At 40.2% G+C, this 19,181-nt stretch overlaps 1 protein-coding gene across 1 annotated transcript in view; it reads right to left on the reverse strand.

The window, feature by feature from the left end:
• Window positions 1-3,127: 3,127 nt before the first annotated feature.
• The window catches only part of ROS1 (ROS proto-oncogene 1, receptor tyrosine kinase), a 71,703-nt gene continuing 55,649 nt past the window's right edge, over window positions 3,128-19,181 (reverse strand). Inside the window, exons 40-44 of the mRNA XM_037392438.1 lie at window positions 19,083-19,180; window positions 18,223-18,426; window positions 16,988-17,122; window positions 11,574-11,737; window positions 3,128-3,273 (exon numbers count right to left, since the gene is read on the reverse strand). Of these exons, the coding sequence (XP_037248335.1) occupies window positions 3,128-3,273; window positions 11,574-11,737; window positions 16,988-17,122; window positions 18,223-18,426; window positions 19,083-19,180 (747 nt within the window). The remainder of the gene's footprint in view (window positions 3,274-11,573; window positions 11,738-16,987; window positions 17,123-18,222; window positions 18,427-19,082; window position 19,181) is intronic.

A 19,181-nucleotide genomic window follows, 5' to 3' on the forward strand; every position in this document is an offset into this window, starting at 1 on the left:
GATGGTAAAAGACCTTGTTGTAGCTTGGGTCTATCTGTTTTATACTAGCTGGAGAATGAGGGTTTTGTTAAGCAGCTTTTGGAATTGCTGACAGGAACCCCTATGCATTTATGACTGGGACTTCAGACTTCACTTTCTAGTTCCTCCAGCTCTTGCAGAGGGGAATTTTCCCAGGACAGGTTTCTCATCTTATTTAGGTGGCTTCCTCTGGTTTACAAGGGAATCTAGAAAGAATTCATCTTACTACATGGTTATCACACCCTAGACTCATCTCCCTGTACACTTTAAATGAAGAAGGTAAAAGTGTATGTTATTGCCTCTGCACTTGAGGATGAGTCTCTCAGCAGTTTGTTACACAAGTGTGATCATGATGACTGCTTCACTAGTACCCTTATCTCAACCTTCCTGATATGTCAAGAGTCTTTCCCCCCCCCCAAAGTAATATTTCCTTGAAATGACATTATCACCCTGGAACCCATTTACACTTATTTAAAAACATATAGCCTTGAAAGTCAAGACACTTGAACTTAAAGCTTTCTTGACTCTTTCCCTTGATTTGCCACGGGAGGAGGTACCAACTATCCCAGACAAATACAGGCCGGGTAGCACCCATTTTCCTGCCCAAGAATGTGCCAAAAAGGTCTTTCATTCTTGTCACTCTTATGTGTGTATCTTCCCTGCTGTCTTTAAAAGTAGCTATGAAAACTGTTATTAGGGGCTGGCTGCTTCAAGGTGAGCGGTGTCCTCCTGATAGCAAGTACGAGTTTATGACTAAAATTTGAATCATGAAGAGTTTGAATGAAAAGAGGAAGCATCGCTTCAACAAGATAGGGAAGGCGAAAAGATGAACATGTGTAAGGAAGTGTGATACAGAAACATGAGGGATTAAGAAACTCTTTGCAAGTAGCATTATGAGTGGATACAAGTGAGGCAAGTTTGCACACATTAAATTCAGCTTTACCACAACTCAGTGGAACAGTTGCGTTTGCGTACTTATTCCTCTAAGGCAGGGAAATGAGGGAGGGAGAACGGAGTGATGGGGAGGGCCATGCTCAGAGCTGACATTGTATCACTGAGCCGTGCCTCAGATCACTGCACTTACGGGGAAGGTTTGGTACTGTGTCTTCCACTGAATTCAGCAGCTTACAGATCAGGACCCTTAGATTTGGACTGAGAGATTTGTGGTTTACCCAGTCCAATACATTTTTCATACTATTAAGTGCAAAAGACATAGACCACTGGTCAATATCTTGAGAGTTCATTTACTGGTAATGCATGAAAATTGACGTTTTCTTCGTCATCATGTTGTGATAAATCCTCCATTAAAACTAGTCTTGTCTTGCAACACTTAGGAAATGTGGACAAAACAAAACTTACCTTCCCCTCTGTCCTTTCTCTGCTGCTTTGGGTATTTGTGGCTACTTCAAGATCTCAGGGGTGTTACTTCTGATTGCTGTCTGTGGCTGATGCTCACCTGGCCCTCTAACCCAGTTTACCCATGTTGGATAGGCTCTTGCATGATTCTTTCCAACTCGGACCTACACAAATCTGAATCAACTTGGGTTATCACATCACAGATGCAATCATGAGGCCTGTGAAACGTTTTGCCTAGACAAAATCGTGGCAGTATCGAAGGCTTTTCCTGCTAAAGAAAAAGATATCATATGAAATGCTGCTGGTTTTCAAAACCTTTGTGGCTGGCTGACTGAGCAGTCTTCTTGATGTATGAAGTCATCCAGGTGTGGTGACCATAGAACTGGGATCCTCCTGGTTTCTGGCTAGCACATGCTACTGGTTAGTAAACACTGCTCATGTTTATGTTATTGAAATGGAAGGAGTGGCTGTACAATCAATCGAGCAGCACTTGAAGAGGAAGGAAACTATTTATTTATTTGTCTGACATTCATGGTCTAGTGAGCATAGCGAAGTGCTGCAATTGTTGTTATTAGCAAATCTGGCTTTTACACTGATTTGCAGATGAAGAAAAAATATTCATGTAATTGTAAACTATGTGAATAAGCTTTGTCAGAAACTTTGAAGAATCCTAAATCAAAAGCTCTTGATTTCTATTTCGCTTGAGTAAAAGTTAAAAGCCAAATTTCTTGTTTGTCTGTGTTGGATCTCCATTTAAGGAACTTTTGAAGCTTGATTTCAGTGGAGTTGCATCTTAAAAATTTATACATTCTGACATCAGATAGTGCTTTTACTACTCTTCAGTGTCCCCTATTATCAAATATTTGCATTAAACCAGAGCATGTTTCTAGCTTCCTGACAGATGTCAGTGAATAGCTCTGCATAATTTGCAGACTATTGTTTTTGATTAAATGTTCCAAAAAGCTTATTGGTGTCTTTTATTCAGTAATGATTTATATATAATTTTATTATATACTTTGACTTGATCTCCAAACACATAGAGGAAAAGCTTCTGCCTTCATACAGTCTAATAAAAAATAAGCAAGGATGATGAAAGGGAAAGGAAAAGAAATGTAAGAAAACAGGACTGTCCAGATTCACAGATCAATCGCTGTGCAACTTAACATTAAAGATGATTGCAAGTACTTGTTTAAATTAAATAGTGAAATAGACTATCCCCAGCAGTGGACAACCCAGTCACCCTTCTTTCTGACTTGGAGTTCATAAAAATACAACAAGAACTTATGTTAGTTTTTTGATTAGAAAAATCTTGTTTGTGCACCATGAAGCTAGATTTCAACTGTTTTTTCCTTTCATGAATGAGTTGGTCCCTTCTTTGAAGCAGTATATTAGTTCTTCCCTTTTGGAAAGACTGCCTGTGTCTGGGGCATATAAGATTGTATAAATTTAACAAACACCACAGTAAAATCACTTGCTGTCTAATTACATGTTTTATTTCCTTAAACTATCTCCTGTAAAACACCCAAACCATAACATGTAGAAAATCAAAAGAAACATAATTGTTGTCTTATTCTGCTACACATCATTCAGTACCTTATGATATTATCTGGTAGTTTTAGTATTTTAGGGAGTTGCTGTTTTTTTAAAGGCATCTCTGTAAGTATGATGATATCCAGAATATTTTCCTTGGCTTGTCTTCTTTGGTAGTTTTTTCTCTTCTCTCCCTCTTTCTTTCAAAGAGAGGGAATGAGACTTAACTAAGTTCAGCAGAGTTGATACTTCCTTGATCTTGGTTGCCTTCTTTGACTAATACCAAATAATTTAAGCCCTCTTGATTCCTTGTTTCCATTAGCATGGCTGAAAGAATACTATCCGAATCTGCACAAGGAACATCACTATCTGCATTTAAAAACAAAAAAACAACAGACCAGTGATACACATATAATGTTAGATAGCAAACAAAATCAGACAGCTGTTGGAGAAAGTTGGTCTATTGACCGCACAAAGAGTGACTGATGAATCAGATTTATTTTCTGCTATTGCCTGTGTGGATTGTAGCTTTAAGCAAATCACTTAGGGAAGGTTGGTCGTCACCGTTCATACCAACAGGCAGCAATACAGTTATGAATACATGACTTGCTTCTTTTGGTAGTACAGATAGCTTGCATAAACCCAAAGTGATTTTAATCTCTACCTTTGTGTAACCCTGTAATAATACTGCTAAAGACTCCTGTAACACAGGCAGTTTTCTATGTACTAAATCATTATATACTGTCTCTCTAAAGAACTTGTAATATTCTGTTTTTCTAGAAGCTTGAACTTGGTCATCCAGAGTGGTTTTCCCAGTTTGAAAAACTTTATATGTTTTCCCTAATTTGATTCTGTTCATATATACAGATTTGCCTGAAATCTAATGCAGGGGATATGTCTTTTAAAAAAATGTAAAAATTATTAACTGAAGGCTCAGGTCATAACTGTTGATATTTTCTGCATTTATTTTTGTACCATGTACCCTCTTTTATTACTGTCCCTCCTTATTTTACTTCACAACTGGAAAATTAAGCATGTGAAATTCAGGGTTATTTGTCCAAAAGAATCACAAGCTTTGTCCTGTTGCACCAGGCAACATACAACTTGTTATGTCACTATAATCACACACTCCCCTGAGCTATGAAGTCAGAAGTCTGTTCCACATGCTAGAGTCCATTAAGAAAGATTATCAGGAAAAGTCTGAAGGAGAATTTTGATTTTTAGAAACCTATCAGCAAGATGGGGATTGAGGCATGGAGCAAACTGTGGTCACATACCACAGTGACTGACAGCTACGAAAAATCATTTGATACTCACTTTGTCCGTTCAGGACTATTATGGCAATATTTAGTAATTCAATCCCGACTAAGCCTTTACCAACCAGTACAGCTGCTCTTTGTATTTGTTTTTTTGTTTAATAAAGCTTTTAATGGGAACCCTCAGGGGCAAGTTGCTTTGGGAAAGGCGCACTGGCAAATGCTGAGGGCATGTTTGCAGCAAACTCTTAAGAGAGAAACCTTAAAATAAGGACCCAAGTAAAACTGGGTATTTACAGACCAGACATACGCCGGCTGACCTGCCTAAGTATAGAACGCTAGAGGAGCATTCAGATTTGTTTCCTGTATAAGTATCTGGAACTGATGAGGTGATGTTTACACAAATGTGAGTATGAGGTCACTGAGATATTTTTACCAGATATATAGATACATTACTAATTCTTTCCCCAATAGGTCTGAAGAACTACTGAATATATAAAATATTATAATCCTTTCTCAGCCTATGTGTCTCTGCGTTTCTCATTATAGAGAAAAAGAGATAAAAAAATCAAACAACTTGCCTTGGTTTGACTTTTTGAGCTTTGAGAACAAAATAAGCAAGAAAGGCTATTTTTGCAGAATATTCTTATCTTATCCAAAGATGAAGAACATAATGCTGATGACCTTTCTCCTATGACATGACACATATAAGCTACATTGCCATTTTCACAATGAGACTTTTGACTACAAGTGCCCTTTCACTGTTGTGCCATCTCTTGGCGCAGTGTTCGGCACCTATGAAAGCTTAGCACCATTCTGCTGTACAAACCAAAAAATCCATGCCAAGATGTCAAGCTATGTAGTACAATGCTTGCTTCTCATGGAAGTCAGCAAAGCAAGCAAATAATTTTTTCTCACTTAGTTAAACAATGGAGACAGAAGATACTGAAAATGAGGTACTAAGGGAAAAAGTCACTATATGTTGTGAAATTACTCCAGAAATCTGAGAGCTAGAAGCATCACGAACACCCTGGGAAGCCATAAGCCAATGCAGAGAATTCTGAATAATCTTTGGAAGTCCTTTCCAAAAAAATGTTACAAATTAGAGGGAAGATAGAGAGAAGCTGGAGTGGGGAGGCAGGTCAGTATATTAATGAGATATCATTCTTTTCTCTTCAATTTTAACATTGCTAAAATTAGTTGATTGATGTATAGTCATGCTGGGTTATACGTGAGTAAATGCAGGATAAACCATGTGATGTGATCCCCTCAGATTTCACAAGCAAAGCCTGGCTGAGCCAACAAAACACCCTGAGAGGAGGCGTCTAAGGAACACCTTCATGGAATCTGAAGTCGTGCTGGGGAGTCAACTCCAAACACTTAAATTCTGAGGAGTTCTCTACACTGCGAACTGCTGCATAGTGTAGTTACCAACATTTACTTTAAAGAACCTACCTCAGGGCATGAGGCGAGCTAATTCTGGCAGTCCAGAGCTTTGTATGGGCTGAAGCGGTACTTTGCTGAGAAGCAGGTTCCCACTGAACTCTGTGCTGACTCAGGTAGACTGCTTCCAATAACTAAAATGGCATGTTCAGAGCTCAGCACTGTACTTGCATAGATACCTGTCTCTCAGGTCCTAAACGCATGTAGCTTTGACCTTGCTGGACGCATTTCCTAGCAGTGGTGCGCTTAAAGCACAATAACTGGGCCAAACTGCAGGTAAATGAATTACAATGCATCTCTCCAGGGGTAGGCAGAAGCTTACTTTAGAGAGCCCAGCATTAATTCACATAAGAAACTATGATCGCCTGACTCATACTAATGAGGGATGGAGTTTGTTTGCTTAGCCTCCTCTGAGGAGACGGATCCTAACCTGATAAAATCTGTGCTTCCCCCTTCCCAATCTCAGCATCTCAGTCTGCTGCTTCCTGCCACGGTGCCGAGCTGGCCCACGGATCCTGCAGTGTCTTTCCTTGCCTGCTCAGTAGGCTGTGTAGGCTCACAACATGTTTTGAAGTCCTGCCTGGAAGGGTGCAAATTTTTGTGATGTCCTGATAAGCAGATGGGGTTTTTTTGGTGTTTAAGTTCAGAAGGTGACAACATATAAGAAAAAAAAAGTGTCAGTAGAAAAGCTGATTGGTAGAGACTGAACAAACTGATCTAGAGATGTGGATCTTCTATCACATATATTTCAGGGCCAGATCCTCAGCTAGTGCAAATTAACAAAGCTCCATAGAAACCAGTGGGATGCCGCTGATTTACACCAGCTAAGTAGCCAGCCTGAGATGTTACTAAGTCTAGGTAACATAATCCCATACGATGCTTAGCACCTTCAATATGGTAAGGTATTTCGAAGTGCAGCCACGTTTGCTTTTTTCCTTTAATATTCTCTTGTCTTTCTCATACATACTCTGCCCTTTGTCCCTGCCACACAACATATGTTGTAGTAAACAAGAGACTGGCTGACTTACATGGCTGAAAGATGTACCCCACAGTGAATGTTCAAAAGAAGCACTTGGTGACCTGTCTTTGTTAGGAGTGAAAAAAGTGGCTATTGAACCCTGACTTCCACACCTCAGCTATGCTGGCTAGCTCCAGGAGGTAGTTCCTGTGCAGGGAGTACTTTCCTGATACCTGCTGGCCACCTGGAGCTGGAGCTGCTGTTTCAGTTTCTGCACATTGCCAGTAAGGATATAAATAGAACAAATATATATCCGTTTTAATACTCCACTCTGGATTATATATCAGTGGAGATATATCTGTATTTCCTGTCTAATGAAGCATATGATCTTGCATGGTTTGACAGTGACTCACTGAGCTTTGCTATGCTCTCAGATGCTAAAGGTGCTAAAAGCAAGAATTTTGTTCATCCTGCATTTCTAATGCACTAAACTACTTGAAGCATTGACTGCTTGTCTTTGTTTTTATTTTTTACTAGATTTTTCAGAGATCTGTGAATTGAAACCTCTGTATGCAAGAAGCTGTCTTGGGAAATACAGATATAAACCTGTTTATTATCTTGTTTGTTATCACTTATAAGAGCACCAAAAAGGCCACTTCCACATTTGCTGCAATACATTAAGGATATATAAACAAGAAAGCATCCCCCTTCTCCAGGTCACAAAGCAGGATTCATTTTACTAAGTTTTAATTACCCAGATCTTACATGTCCAATGCAAGTTCCTTCCCTAGGCAGCCTTTACAGTCAATGCAGAGAGAACAGGAATGAGTTGCATTGTGGACAGGTTTATTGCACATCCCTACCTTTATACAATAACATCCCCTGAACGTGTCTACAACTCTGGTGACTGCCAAACAGCCTGGACAGCCAGTGTAAACACAGTGCCTAAGTCTTAGTTGCTTATATCTATACACCCATACTACACAAATGTCAGCTCTTATGACATCATATCATCTGATTTTTATACCTCAGTCCAAGGCAGAGTATTAGCATGACTTTCCTTGCAGTATCATGTGGCTCATGCTCACTCTCTGGAATTGAACAGCATTTTGTCTAGGGGACAAATAAGAAATGATCACACCATCAAGTCCACCTTTTCCCGCAGTGTTGTAACCACTCACTGTTTCGGAAGAAGCCTTTTTTCTGACCTCTGCTGGCTTTGGGTCAGCCACTCACTAAGCTAAGTGGGGAAGAGGATTACTGAATTTCAGAAAAATACAAAGGAGCCTAGATACAAGGTTTTAAAAATGTCTCTTATCAACACATCTGCTTTAGAGAAGCTTCCGTTTGTCCAAGTGATTAAGTTCAGAAAGGTGCGCAGAACAGTTTTTAAAAGGCAGCTGGATTTAGGAAAATAAACTGATGATTTTTACACAGGGAACAGCAAACCAGTACTACTCAGCTAAAGACAGCACAAACATATAATTCATGGTGAAATCATGGATTCCACATCTTAAAATCAAATCCCCTCAGTGCGAAGTTTTTCAGAAAGATTTAAAAAAACCTATGTGGTATTTTTAGCAAGTGCCTTAATTACTGAAAAAAGTAAATAACTGAGAGGCTGGCTTTGTAAGAAAAGTGAGAGAAGGAAATATTGCAAAATTTTGTTTTTTCTTCCCACATTTTTCAAGCTTATGGATTTAAAAATGATGGTTTTGAGGCCAAATATGTTTCCCTTTGGTCTTTAGTCTTTTACCCTGGATTTCCTCAGGCTCCCTCCAACTGCCCTGCATCTCCTCTCACCAAAGGAGGCACTTCTAGCAGTAAGAGCATGGTGCTCCGACACAGCTTCTGAGCAATTAATTTTTTCCTTATAGGTCTATAAGCATTTGTGGGGAGCAGCCCTGATAAGAATAGTCCTCCTGGGTCATAAAAGCAAGGAGCTGCTCCAGCTGCTTAATGCCCAGCTGTCTGATGTCGGCAAAGATGTTTGCCAAAACAAACAGGTGTTTCCATCTGTAAAGGGGCACACTTGGGACCTGAAAAAATATAGTGCTGTCTTGTACGTGCAAATGTAAAAAGTTACATCTGAAAATAGATGGACATTATTTTTACAGCAATGGAGGGCTGTCCTGTTAGCACGGTGATTCATGACATTTCATTTGTGCTTCTTGAAACTTCTTGAAAGGGGAAAGGACAGCTTATCTTTCAACAATGAATGGGAACTCTGGTGGTGGGGCCTCTGCTCAATCAGTTCCCATCGGAAATAAAACTCCCACTGATGCCTCAGTCCTCCAGCTGGATAGTGCTTCCTTCACTCAAAAAAATGTTGTTAATGCTGCTTATTGCCCACGATCAATGTCCTGGGAAAGCCTGTAAGAGCAAGAAGGAAAAACTCTAAACTGGTAGACCGATGCCTGGTCCTGAGTTTGCTTCCCTCCCTTCTGAAGCGGCAGTGCCAGGAGCTGCTGGTATTGCTGAAGCATGTTTATTGCCACTTGATGCCTCCTTTAGAAGGGTAACTCTTGCAATAACAAAGCTCATGTCCCTTTTGCATCCCCACACTACCCTGTTAACATGCTGTCCAGACCACCAACATACTGTCTGTATTAGTTCACCCCCACTTGCAATCTGTGTGTCATACTGCACCAACATTCATTTTGTTGAGAAAATCTAACACTTTCCAGCTCTCCCACCTATGAAACAGCACCGACAGCATGTATAGACCTGCTAAAGGTGTGGCTACCTACAAGTAGGTAAGGCTCAAAAGGTTTGGAAGATGTATGATTCCATGTAGGGCTAAGTATAACAGTTATTTTGAGGCCTGTCATTTCACTTTGCTTGACATTTGGCTCTCTCTTTTGGAACCAAGTCTCCTGGTCAGAGCAAGCATTTCTTGGCAGGAGGCTTATGACAGGAGTTTCATTACACACAAAGGCCAATGACAGCGTAACGTTTTTGGAAAATGTTGTCCAGGACAATCCATTATGGAACAGTCTTTTGGGTTATTTGCTTCAGCTGTCATCTTTGTACTACTACTACAAACACAAGAAGTACTTAACTTAGTCCCAGCTAAAAATAAATGCAAATTAAAAGAATTACTCATTATACAGTGTTTTATAAATCACAGGCTAAGGCATATTCCATGCCCTGAGCGTGCATTTTAGTCTGGAAGCTTGACTAGAACCCAAATGGTTGGCTCTTGCTTAAATCAATTGCATTTCTGGAGCCTGTGTTTCACTGAACTCCACTGCATGAGATTTACATTGCAGGCAGAAAAACTGTTGAATTAATTTAAGGCTGGAGAGCTACAGAAAACTGACATGCACATGTCCCTGATCAGATAATCCAGCAACATTAAGCCATCACCAGGACTCTAGGCCTTCAGTCAAGTACGCAGCATAACATTTTAACAACAGGCTTATAAAGGCTGTAACTGGGGAAAGAGGGAGATAACCTACAGGCAAACTATGAATATACAGGGAAATGAATATGTGCATTGTAGAGACCTGTAAAGAGGTTATCAAGTGTTTAGTCTTTTAAAACACATTTAAATGAAAGGATGACATGTAGATGAATAAAATTCAAGCTATACTGTTTCCTGATGGGCATTTCCTCTATGAAAATCACCAAATGAGCCTGAGAAGTTAAGGAGGAGTTTTGAGAACTGAAGGATGGAAACTGGAAGCATGGAAACAGTTGCTTTGCCTTCCCAACCCAATGCAGATTCAGCAGTGGGTCTGTGGCAACAACAGCTGGGCAGAGCCTGTGGAAAGGGAAGCATGGGGGAAGCCACAAGAGGGAACAGGGCAGCTGGTGGAGAAAAGGGTAAGTAAAGCTCAGGGAGACTGTGCTGAGCAAAATAGGCTGGCTCTGAGAGCTATTGCCAAAGCCCTGTCTGCAATAAATTGTCCTGCTTAACACAGAGGGCCAGATTTTACCAACTAGGTTATAAACAGGCTTAACGGAGTCTGCTTTAAAAAGTGATTGTCACCAACATATTCCCTGAATGTAACGTACATTACAGAGTAATTATTTTGACAGGAAATATTTTTCATTAGAAAACCATAGAATGCAAACAGGTTAAATTAAAAAATCAAAATATTTTGTGAAATCAAAGTAAAATATTTCAACTGATAAAAACTTTACTTTTGCAGATTTTCAGATGACATTGTTTACTAAGACTGCAATTTTTCTCAAGGTTTAGCCAGTCAGGAATTACTGCCGGATGTGAAAAGCTTTTTGTTCTGGCCCAGTCAGGATGCTCAATTCCACATTTAGATTATTTGAATCACAGTTGCACAGACAACTTCAAATTTAGCATCACCTTTTTTTTTTTTTTAATTCCTGTCTTCACAACCTTAATAATGTTTTTATGTAATTGGGTTCTGTTACGTCCCATGTCTTAAGTATATCCTCCTTAATATCACCTAGTTTTCTTCGTTCACAGTGTGCAGAGCACAGGCACGATGCAACTCCTGGCTGGAGCTGTCACAGTTTGGACTGGGGTACAGGCTGCCTTACTTAGGGACCTAATTTATACCTTACTTTCAGACAACTACCGAATCAGGACTCCTAAAGTAATTGCCTAACTGCCATGTTTGCTTAATGGAGAGGGAGTAGATGCCTTTGACATTGGAACACATTTCCATTCAGAAGCCTTCCAAAGCTCTCCTGGCTGCACATAGAACTTAAGCATTTACTTTAGTGGAACAGGGTCAAGAAGTATCAAAAATCTAGATGCATGCTGGATGTCTTTGTGAGGCAGGCTCAGTTGCAATCTCATAGGGGTCCTTTTGCTTGGCTATCTTGTATGTGCTTTACCTAACATATTGTACCTAATGGCACCTAATTAATCTTTACAAGTTCATTATGAGAGGTAAATCTTTGCTGTTCCCATTTTATAGGCAGAGAATTTGAGGTGGTGATAAATGCAATGAAAAAACCTGCTGAATCCCACTTTGTTCTTGGGTAAGAGGTCATTGGGACAGCAGGTGCTGGCCCAGACTCACCTTCAAAAGCTTGGTTGATAACTCCAGTTGCTGCCTCTTTGTCTTCAAGGTAGTGGATGAAGGGCAGTGGAGATTGTCTTATCTCTTGCAGTTTGTCCTGAATATTAGAGAAAGTAGGTCTCTGGTGAGGTTCTTGGGCCCAGCAACTTGTCATCAAATCACATCTGGAAAAAAAATTGTTACAATGCAAACATTAAAGATAATAGAATCATCCATCTCAACACTTATCATTAAATCATCTCACAAGCAATTTTGGCCTAGATTTTCAACTTCTGAAAACTTTATATGCGGTACAAATATTATCTATCATCAGCTGCTGAGGGAAGGAAAAGCAGATTAAAGATCAGTTGTCAGGAATACTCACTACGAATGCTTTTAATTTTTCAAAAATGAATATTTTTGAGATTGGGGAGCAGCTATTAAAAAAAAAAAAAAGAAGAAGAAGCAAAGAAGACACGTTAATAAGTGCTTTCGCAGAAGAAGTCACCAGTATTTTCTGAGAGAGCAGAATTCTCTTACAGGAGGTAATTCTCTTACAGAATTAAGAAAAAAAAAAAAGGGGGGGGGGGGGGGGCGGGATATCTAAACCCAGAAATGAATGTGATGCTATCAGTTTATTTAATCCTCCTTCAACTCATGCTACCTCAAATTTAGGGGAAGTTCAAGGCAAACCCTCCAGAACAGAGAGGGCTAATTTAGACTTCTGCCTCCAGACCAAAATAAATAGGAGTAAGTTTTCCCATCAAAGGCAAAAACGGTCTGAGTTTCCTCTGGGTGCAGGGATCCTAGCCCACCTTGTACAACACTATCTGTGGCATTCAGCGGAAAGCTGCCCCTCCTGTTTGTCTAAAGGATAGGGCTGATTTATATTGCTTACTCAACAGGAGTCTAGGCTACACAAACCCAAATCCTACAAAAGCCAGGGGGAGCCAGGCTAAAAACCAAAACACATCCAGCACCTGGACATGTTAAGTGTTGGGAGCGGAGAAAGGTCTTAGCCTCAAAACCAGAGAGCAGCGTTTGAGCAGCCAGTGAAAGGCTGGTTCAGGAAGCTGCTACTGGAATGTGGAGTATTCACCTCTAAGCCCTAAGTTCAAATCCTCCCCTGACAAACAACCTCCCAGACCTGCTGCTATGTGATACCAGGCGTTACTGAGTTATGTGAAATGAATTGGCTTGCTCAGATCCTTGCTTATCCATCTTAAAAAAGAGACTGCTGTCCTTCACCACAATTGGGTATTTTATAAAGCCCTTGATGACAGGCCGGAGAAATTTCTTGACTTCTGATTTTTCAATGACATTTTTCATTAAAGTATTGGTGTTGGGTAAGAAATGTGAGTAGAAAAATTGTTTCAGATCCACTTTTCATTAACCTGTATCATGTGGTTGTGGAGCTTGACACAGTGATTTTGTTTTTTCAAAAGGATCCAATGAAGTCTTGAAAATCTGTTTTAAAAAGTGGTAGTGACTTCCTAATGCTCTGAAACACTTCATCTTACTTTCAGGTAGGTGTACTGGTTATTGATGACACTGGAAATACAGATGGAAAAGTACTGAATAGTACCTAAACTGAGGTGAAATAACTATGGTTTTCCTTCTGCTGCCAGCAAAGTGTCTATCACATTGACTTCAAAAGCCAGCCTTGGACGCTGGCAGCTAAACAATCTGCTTTCTAGTCATGCTGGTTGGTAGGATATTCAAGAAAAAACATGAGTTCAGGTGCCATTCTCCACTAGGTTAGCACCTGGGTTTTCATAAGCCGAGCCTTGTGCAATGAGGAGTGGACTAAGTACGCTGCTCTTCTAATGGAAAGGAAGAAACAGACAGCCATAGGCAAGCAGAGGGAGAAAGAAACAGGAAATGATATGTCATAGACTCATAAAACAGTTCAGGTTGGAAGGGACCTTTAAAGATCATCTATTCCAACCCCCCTGTCATGGGCAGGGACATCTTTCACTAGATCAGGTGGCTCACAGCCCCATCCAGTCTGACTTTGAACACTTCCAGGGATGGGGCATCCACAGCTTCTCTGGGCAACCTGTTGAGTGTCTCACCACCCCCACTGTAAAAATGTCTTTCTTATATATGACCTAAACCTAATGTCTTTTCATTTATGAAGCAAGAACATGACAAATGTGGATTCTGAATATTTTTGTATTCCTGAGACCAATCTCTACCTTTCTAAATAATTAATTTCTTATTGGACAATCTGCTTTATAAAGTCATTCAGTTTTGTTATTAAGTGGGGATATTCGTTGCTGCCAAAACATTCAGAACTGGAGTTTTCTCATTTTAATTATATTCCATATTCATATTTCCTAAATCAGATTACTTGCTGGTTGGCTTAAAATATTAATACCAGATAGAACTGATATTGTTCACAAAGTATTTAATTCAGATAGGCTTTAGGTTTCTAATTACAAAAACTTTAACGGTCTTTCAGAATATATCTGCAAATTTTGCATGGACAGCTATTTGTGGCATAATATTTAGCTCTCAAGGCATATTGTGACATACAAAGTTTGAAGTCAAATGGCATAAACTTTCAGTAGCACAGAAATGCATCAGCACGAGACCAGTCAAGATGGTGAAAGCCAGGTTAATATGGCAAGATGAATGACAGCTTGAGCACATTCCCATATTTTGGGGGTGCCAAACATGGGGTAGCAAATAGTGCATTGCTTCAGCATGAGGAAGAGACTCAGAGGATTCCTGTACTTCATGGGGAAAGCCATTCAGGAAGAGATAAAAAATAACAGATCCAAACACAACATCAACTAAAGGCTTATGTTAGGTTTAAGAACTAGCCTGTACACCTTCATGTACACACCTGGGCTTCGCAACTGTGTTTTACCTGGGTGGGACAACTGGTAACCATATGTCCAGTAGGGCTGCATATGTGGGGCAAATAAGAATGTGAGAGCCTGGAAAACCAAAGAGCTAATATTCAGTACTTAATATTGGAGGCTGTGCTTTAATGCACAGGAGCTACAGGACATTACCAGTTTTCTCTCACATGACATGGAAAATACAATTGATGTGGGGATTTTCTTAGAAAAGGAGAAAATGTGTTGGGGTGTAGAAGAGCCCCTGCTTTCATCTGATGCATTCTGAGTGATCTCTTCTCTCCCACCCTCCAAATCCCTCCAGGGGGGCATTCCCAGAACCAAACAGCCAAAGTTCTTAGTTACCAAACTAGTTTCTTCATCAAACTCAGTTGTGTAACTTTGCATGGGAATGAGCATTTGGTGAAACTGTAGCTTCAAGTCAGCAAGTGGCACCATGTTTGTACAAATTCTCCTGGCTGTAATCTGCAACCTTTGAGGATCTATGTTAAATTAGCTCAGTTCAGTCCAAACCTTGGCATGCTCTTCCATACAAGCCTCACACCCAGATAGCTGTGCCAGATATGGATCTCTGACTGCAAAAGTAGTGCCATCTGTACATCTAATTCATATTTCAATGAATGTGGCTCATTTATAGATCCCCAAGCCGCTTTACCAATTCATTATCAAGCTTTACATATCCACACTTCTTTGGGGGAAAGTAGATGATTACTCCCTGGAGTAACATCTTCTAGAGGTGAAGGGGAGAAATTCTCCCTGCTGCCAGAAAAAAAACCCCTCCAATCCCACTTCCTTAGGGCTTTTACACCCCAAGGTTTCTGTGTCAGTCCTGCTTGCCCTTGCAGTGTAAGCCTACCACAGACTCCTAAACACTTCTCAGCTGAAGTAGTTTGGCCTTTGAACTCTCTTCCTATCAGTGATGGTTTGTTTTGTCAAATGACAATGAGCAAGTCAAAGTGCAGAGGAGACAATTACTGACTGCTGATGTCCTGATGCAGGTTCAAAACTACAAGGAGGGAAGCAGGAATGTCAAGAATCCCAGCATGCCATTAATGACCTAGCAAAGTAGCAAAAAGCTATTTATGTTACTGACAGAAGCTGCATGCAGGTGCTGAGTGTTCACCAAATGAGATAAAAGATGGTACAAGAGTCCACGAGCTCATTCAGCCCCTTGGCTTTCAAAAACTATGTTACTGCTATTAGGCCCTGATCCTACAAGTTACAACAGGCAGACTAGCATTTAAGCCCTACCTGCTATGCTAAATTTAATATTGGGGACCCTAGAAATTATTTCAAGCAAAGTTTTCTTGATTCTTCTGAAGATCTGGTCACTTGTTTTGAAGGCTAATTATGAGCCTTTGTGTGTGAGCTTGAATATCAAACTAGTACATGGATAAGCATTAGCTCCTCTGCTTTTCTACCCATAGGATAGCTGCCAGGAATTTTTTGAGAAAAATTTACAGCAGAAAATGTTGAAACTGAAATTGCTTTGGGATCTCATTTGCCTGTGACTTCCAGTTTTCACTCTGTTCTCAAAATCCTAATCTCTTCAGTTCTTCCAAGTGCTAAACTTTAGGTTTTTTTGTTGCTAATATGGTGTTTCAGCTATACCTACATAATGATAAATAATCACCCTCTCTGGAACTCAGAGCATGGTTATTGATATGAGACCTATCACAAAGATCTGGGCTTGCCAATCACAGTATTATTCTCAAGCCATTTCCTCAGCCCCATGAGTAAGAACTGTGCATTTTAAGTAGCCTCTTCTTCCATTTGCAGGACCAGCTGTCAAGTGCATTGCTGTGGCTGCTTATGCAGAGTGGGTGATACAGGACATGAAATTAGACAATATTGAGTGATTGTTTGGCTCAGGTTCAACTTCCTCCTTTATACACCTCTGGCCAGTATGGGTTTGACACACTATATGTATTTATTTTATTATTTTAATTGAAGAATTTTACAATTAAACATGAATTTTGTGGTCAAGACAAATGGGAATTGTGAAAGCTTTGTTCATCCAGCTCAGCTAAAGACTAACCAGAAGTGTAGACTTCCCTTTTGCTGTACTGTTTCAGCTTTTCTTATTGGCTTTTGTAAGACTTTTATTTGCCAAGAGAGCACAGCTTATTTTCCACATATGTTCTGACATTAGCCTAATTCCTGCAGATACATTGAAAGAGCCAGTTGTATCTGCTGTTGCAGGCACATGGTGTTCAGGGAACAGTAAATTCTTTCTTAAAGCCATCTTAACTTTTAAGCCACACCATCAGCCACTCGCAGCCTGTTACTACATTACTACCAGATTTATGCCCAATACTGACTTTATATTGTCTCTGAAATCCTGCTTAAAAGACCACTATACATGTATCAACTTCAACACAAGTTATTACTCACAGGCTGCATTCCCTGGATTAATTAGTAGCGGGTTGGCAGCTACAAGTGCTAGATGTTTTATTGGGAAAAAAATGGAGGATGTTGAACTCTGCTTGGGTATAAGTAGCATTCAAAATTATGTCCACCTGGCAATAAGTCTCTTCCTTCTTATATATTTAAACAAAAATAACTTACAGGTCATCAGGACAATTGTTTGGAGATTCTAGCCTTCCTCCTGATCGTACATGGTGTAAAACTTCTGTATTGGAGAAACCTGGATATGGTTGTTGACCCAAAGTTAATGTTTCCCACACTAAGACTCCGAAAGCCCTAAGAAACACAGACAAAACCACAGTTATCATGAATAATCTGCCTATCAACATTTAAAATGTCTCTAGCCTAAGAGCAAGACTCGGTTAGAAAAATTAGGAGTAAGAAGCTTTTATTTGTTGTAAAACAATCCATATGTCCTTAAGCCAGCCTCTGGAATAGCTAAAATAAATGTGTAGAACTGACACACTTTCCCAGACTCACTGACATGCAGCTTAGAAGACCAAATATAGCCACAGCTTCCCTGGGCAACACTCTGCTTGAGCATGTCCTCACTTAAACAAGTGCTTAGAAATCTCTAGAGGTGCTGGAAATGGAGAAAGACAAGTTTTCCTAAGCACCACTCACAAAGCAATCAGCACCTCAATTGGTTTGGCACAGAGCACTGAAGACCTTGCTTAGATAGATTTAAGAGTTGTGGTGAAATGGATGGGCTGCTGTGGGTAAGGACTTGGGGTGGGCTATAACCCACCATGAGTACCTATGGCTACTGAAATCTAAACTTGGGTGGATCCCAGGTTTAATGGATCTGGTTTGGTTTGTTTTTGCATCCTGACAGTGAGTCTCTGCTTCTTCACCATAAACTCAAACCCGCCCAAATACAGACTCTAAGTAAACCTCCATGGCAAAGTACTATGACCTTCTGCAACGATGCTGAGAAAATAGGGCTTCAAAATAAAGAAGACACCAGAAGAGGGTGAAATGGTAAGGGGAAAGTATTTGGCTGTAGGAAGGAAATGGCAATTAACCTAACGGAAAACAAAATGGAAAAGCATGCAGGCAGTCAATTCACTGCCCAATCAAGCAAGAACCACATTGTGGTCCTAACACAAAATTGTTTGATTGAGTGACACTAGCTCTTTCCAGCCAGAATCCAAAGCTAGAGCTCAAGGCATTAAGAAATATATCCATAGCAGGTACTGTCGTGGTGCCAAACTTCATTAGCTCATTAAAATATCACTTAGGAGGAAATCTGCTTTAGCTTTAAAATTATTAGAGATGGCAATATGCAACTTCATCATTCCTCCTGTAAACCAATATTTTCTTGCTGTGAGGTTCAGCATGATTATTCCCACAGCTGTGTGGCTGCTATAACTCACCAGACATCAGAGCGATTTGTAAAGACACCATCAATGAGGCTTTCAGGAGCCATCCATCTGATAGGGAGTAGACCTTCTCCTCTTTTCCTGTAATAATCATTTTTATAGATATCCCTGGCAAGTCCAAAATCTCCAATCTTTACTATCCGGGAGGAGCTCTCATATTCCTTCTCAGACACAAGACAGTTGCGAGCAGCCAGGTCCCTGATTTGTAAGACAGAAACAGGAGGATGGAGTCAGCATTGCAGAATAATTCAGGTCAGAAGGGATCTCTGCAGGTCATCTGGTTCAGCCCTCTCTTCAGAGCAGTGCCAACCCTGAGGTCCAATCCAGTAGCTTAGGGCCTCATCCAGCTAAGTTTTGTGTATCTTCAAGACTGGGGACGACACAGCCCCTCTGGACGACCTATTCCAGTGATTGATCCTGCACGTTGTGAACAATATTACCTAACTTCCATTCCTGTAACTTGTGCCTATTGTTTCTCATCTCTTCCCTGTGTACCTCTGAGGAAAGTCTGGCTCTGTGTCCTCGCTATCTACCTATTAGCAGTATATGTATATATATATATATCTACCTATAAGACAGTAAATGAATCTCTCCACTTGCCCTTCTTTTTGTTGCATGGGATAATTCTTGCCTAGGGTGCACTGAGTCCTGGCTTCAGACTGTAGAGTAGCCCACCATTTTGTGAGAGAACTGTAGGTGATTTTTAGCAGAAAAGCATAAAACTAAATTTTACCACAGTTCTCTCACCTTCCCTATTACACTGTGACATCTTTCTAGGCATTTTTTCCCAGGCAAGATAATTAGTCCTGATACTGTGGGTAAACCTTGGAAGACTAAGGAAATAAGTTCTGTACCTGTGTATAAAATGCATTTTCTCTAAATAGACACAGCCTTTGCAAATATCCAAACACATATCCAAGAGGTCAGTCACTGTCAGTAAGGGACCCTGGAGC

Source organism: Falco rusticolus, chromosome 6 (genome assembly GCF_015220075.1).
Source record: "Falco rusticolus isolate bFalRus1 chromosome 6, bFalRus1.pri, whole genome shotgun sequence".
NCBI classification, from domain to species: Eukaryota; Metazoa; Chordata; class Aves; order Falconiformes; family Falconidae; genus Falco; species Falco rusticolus.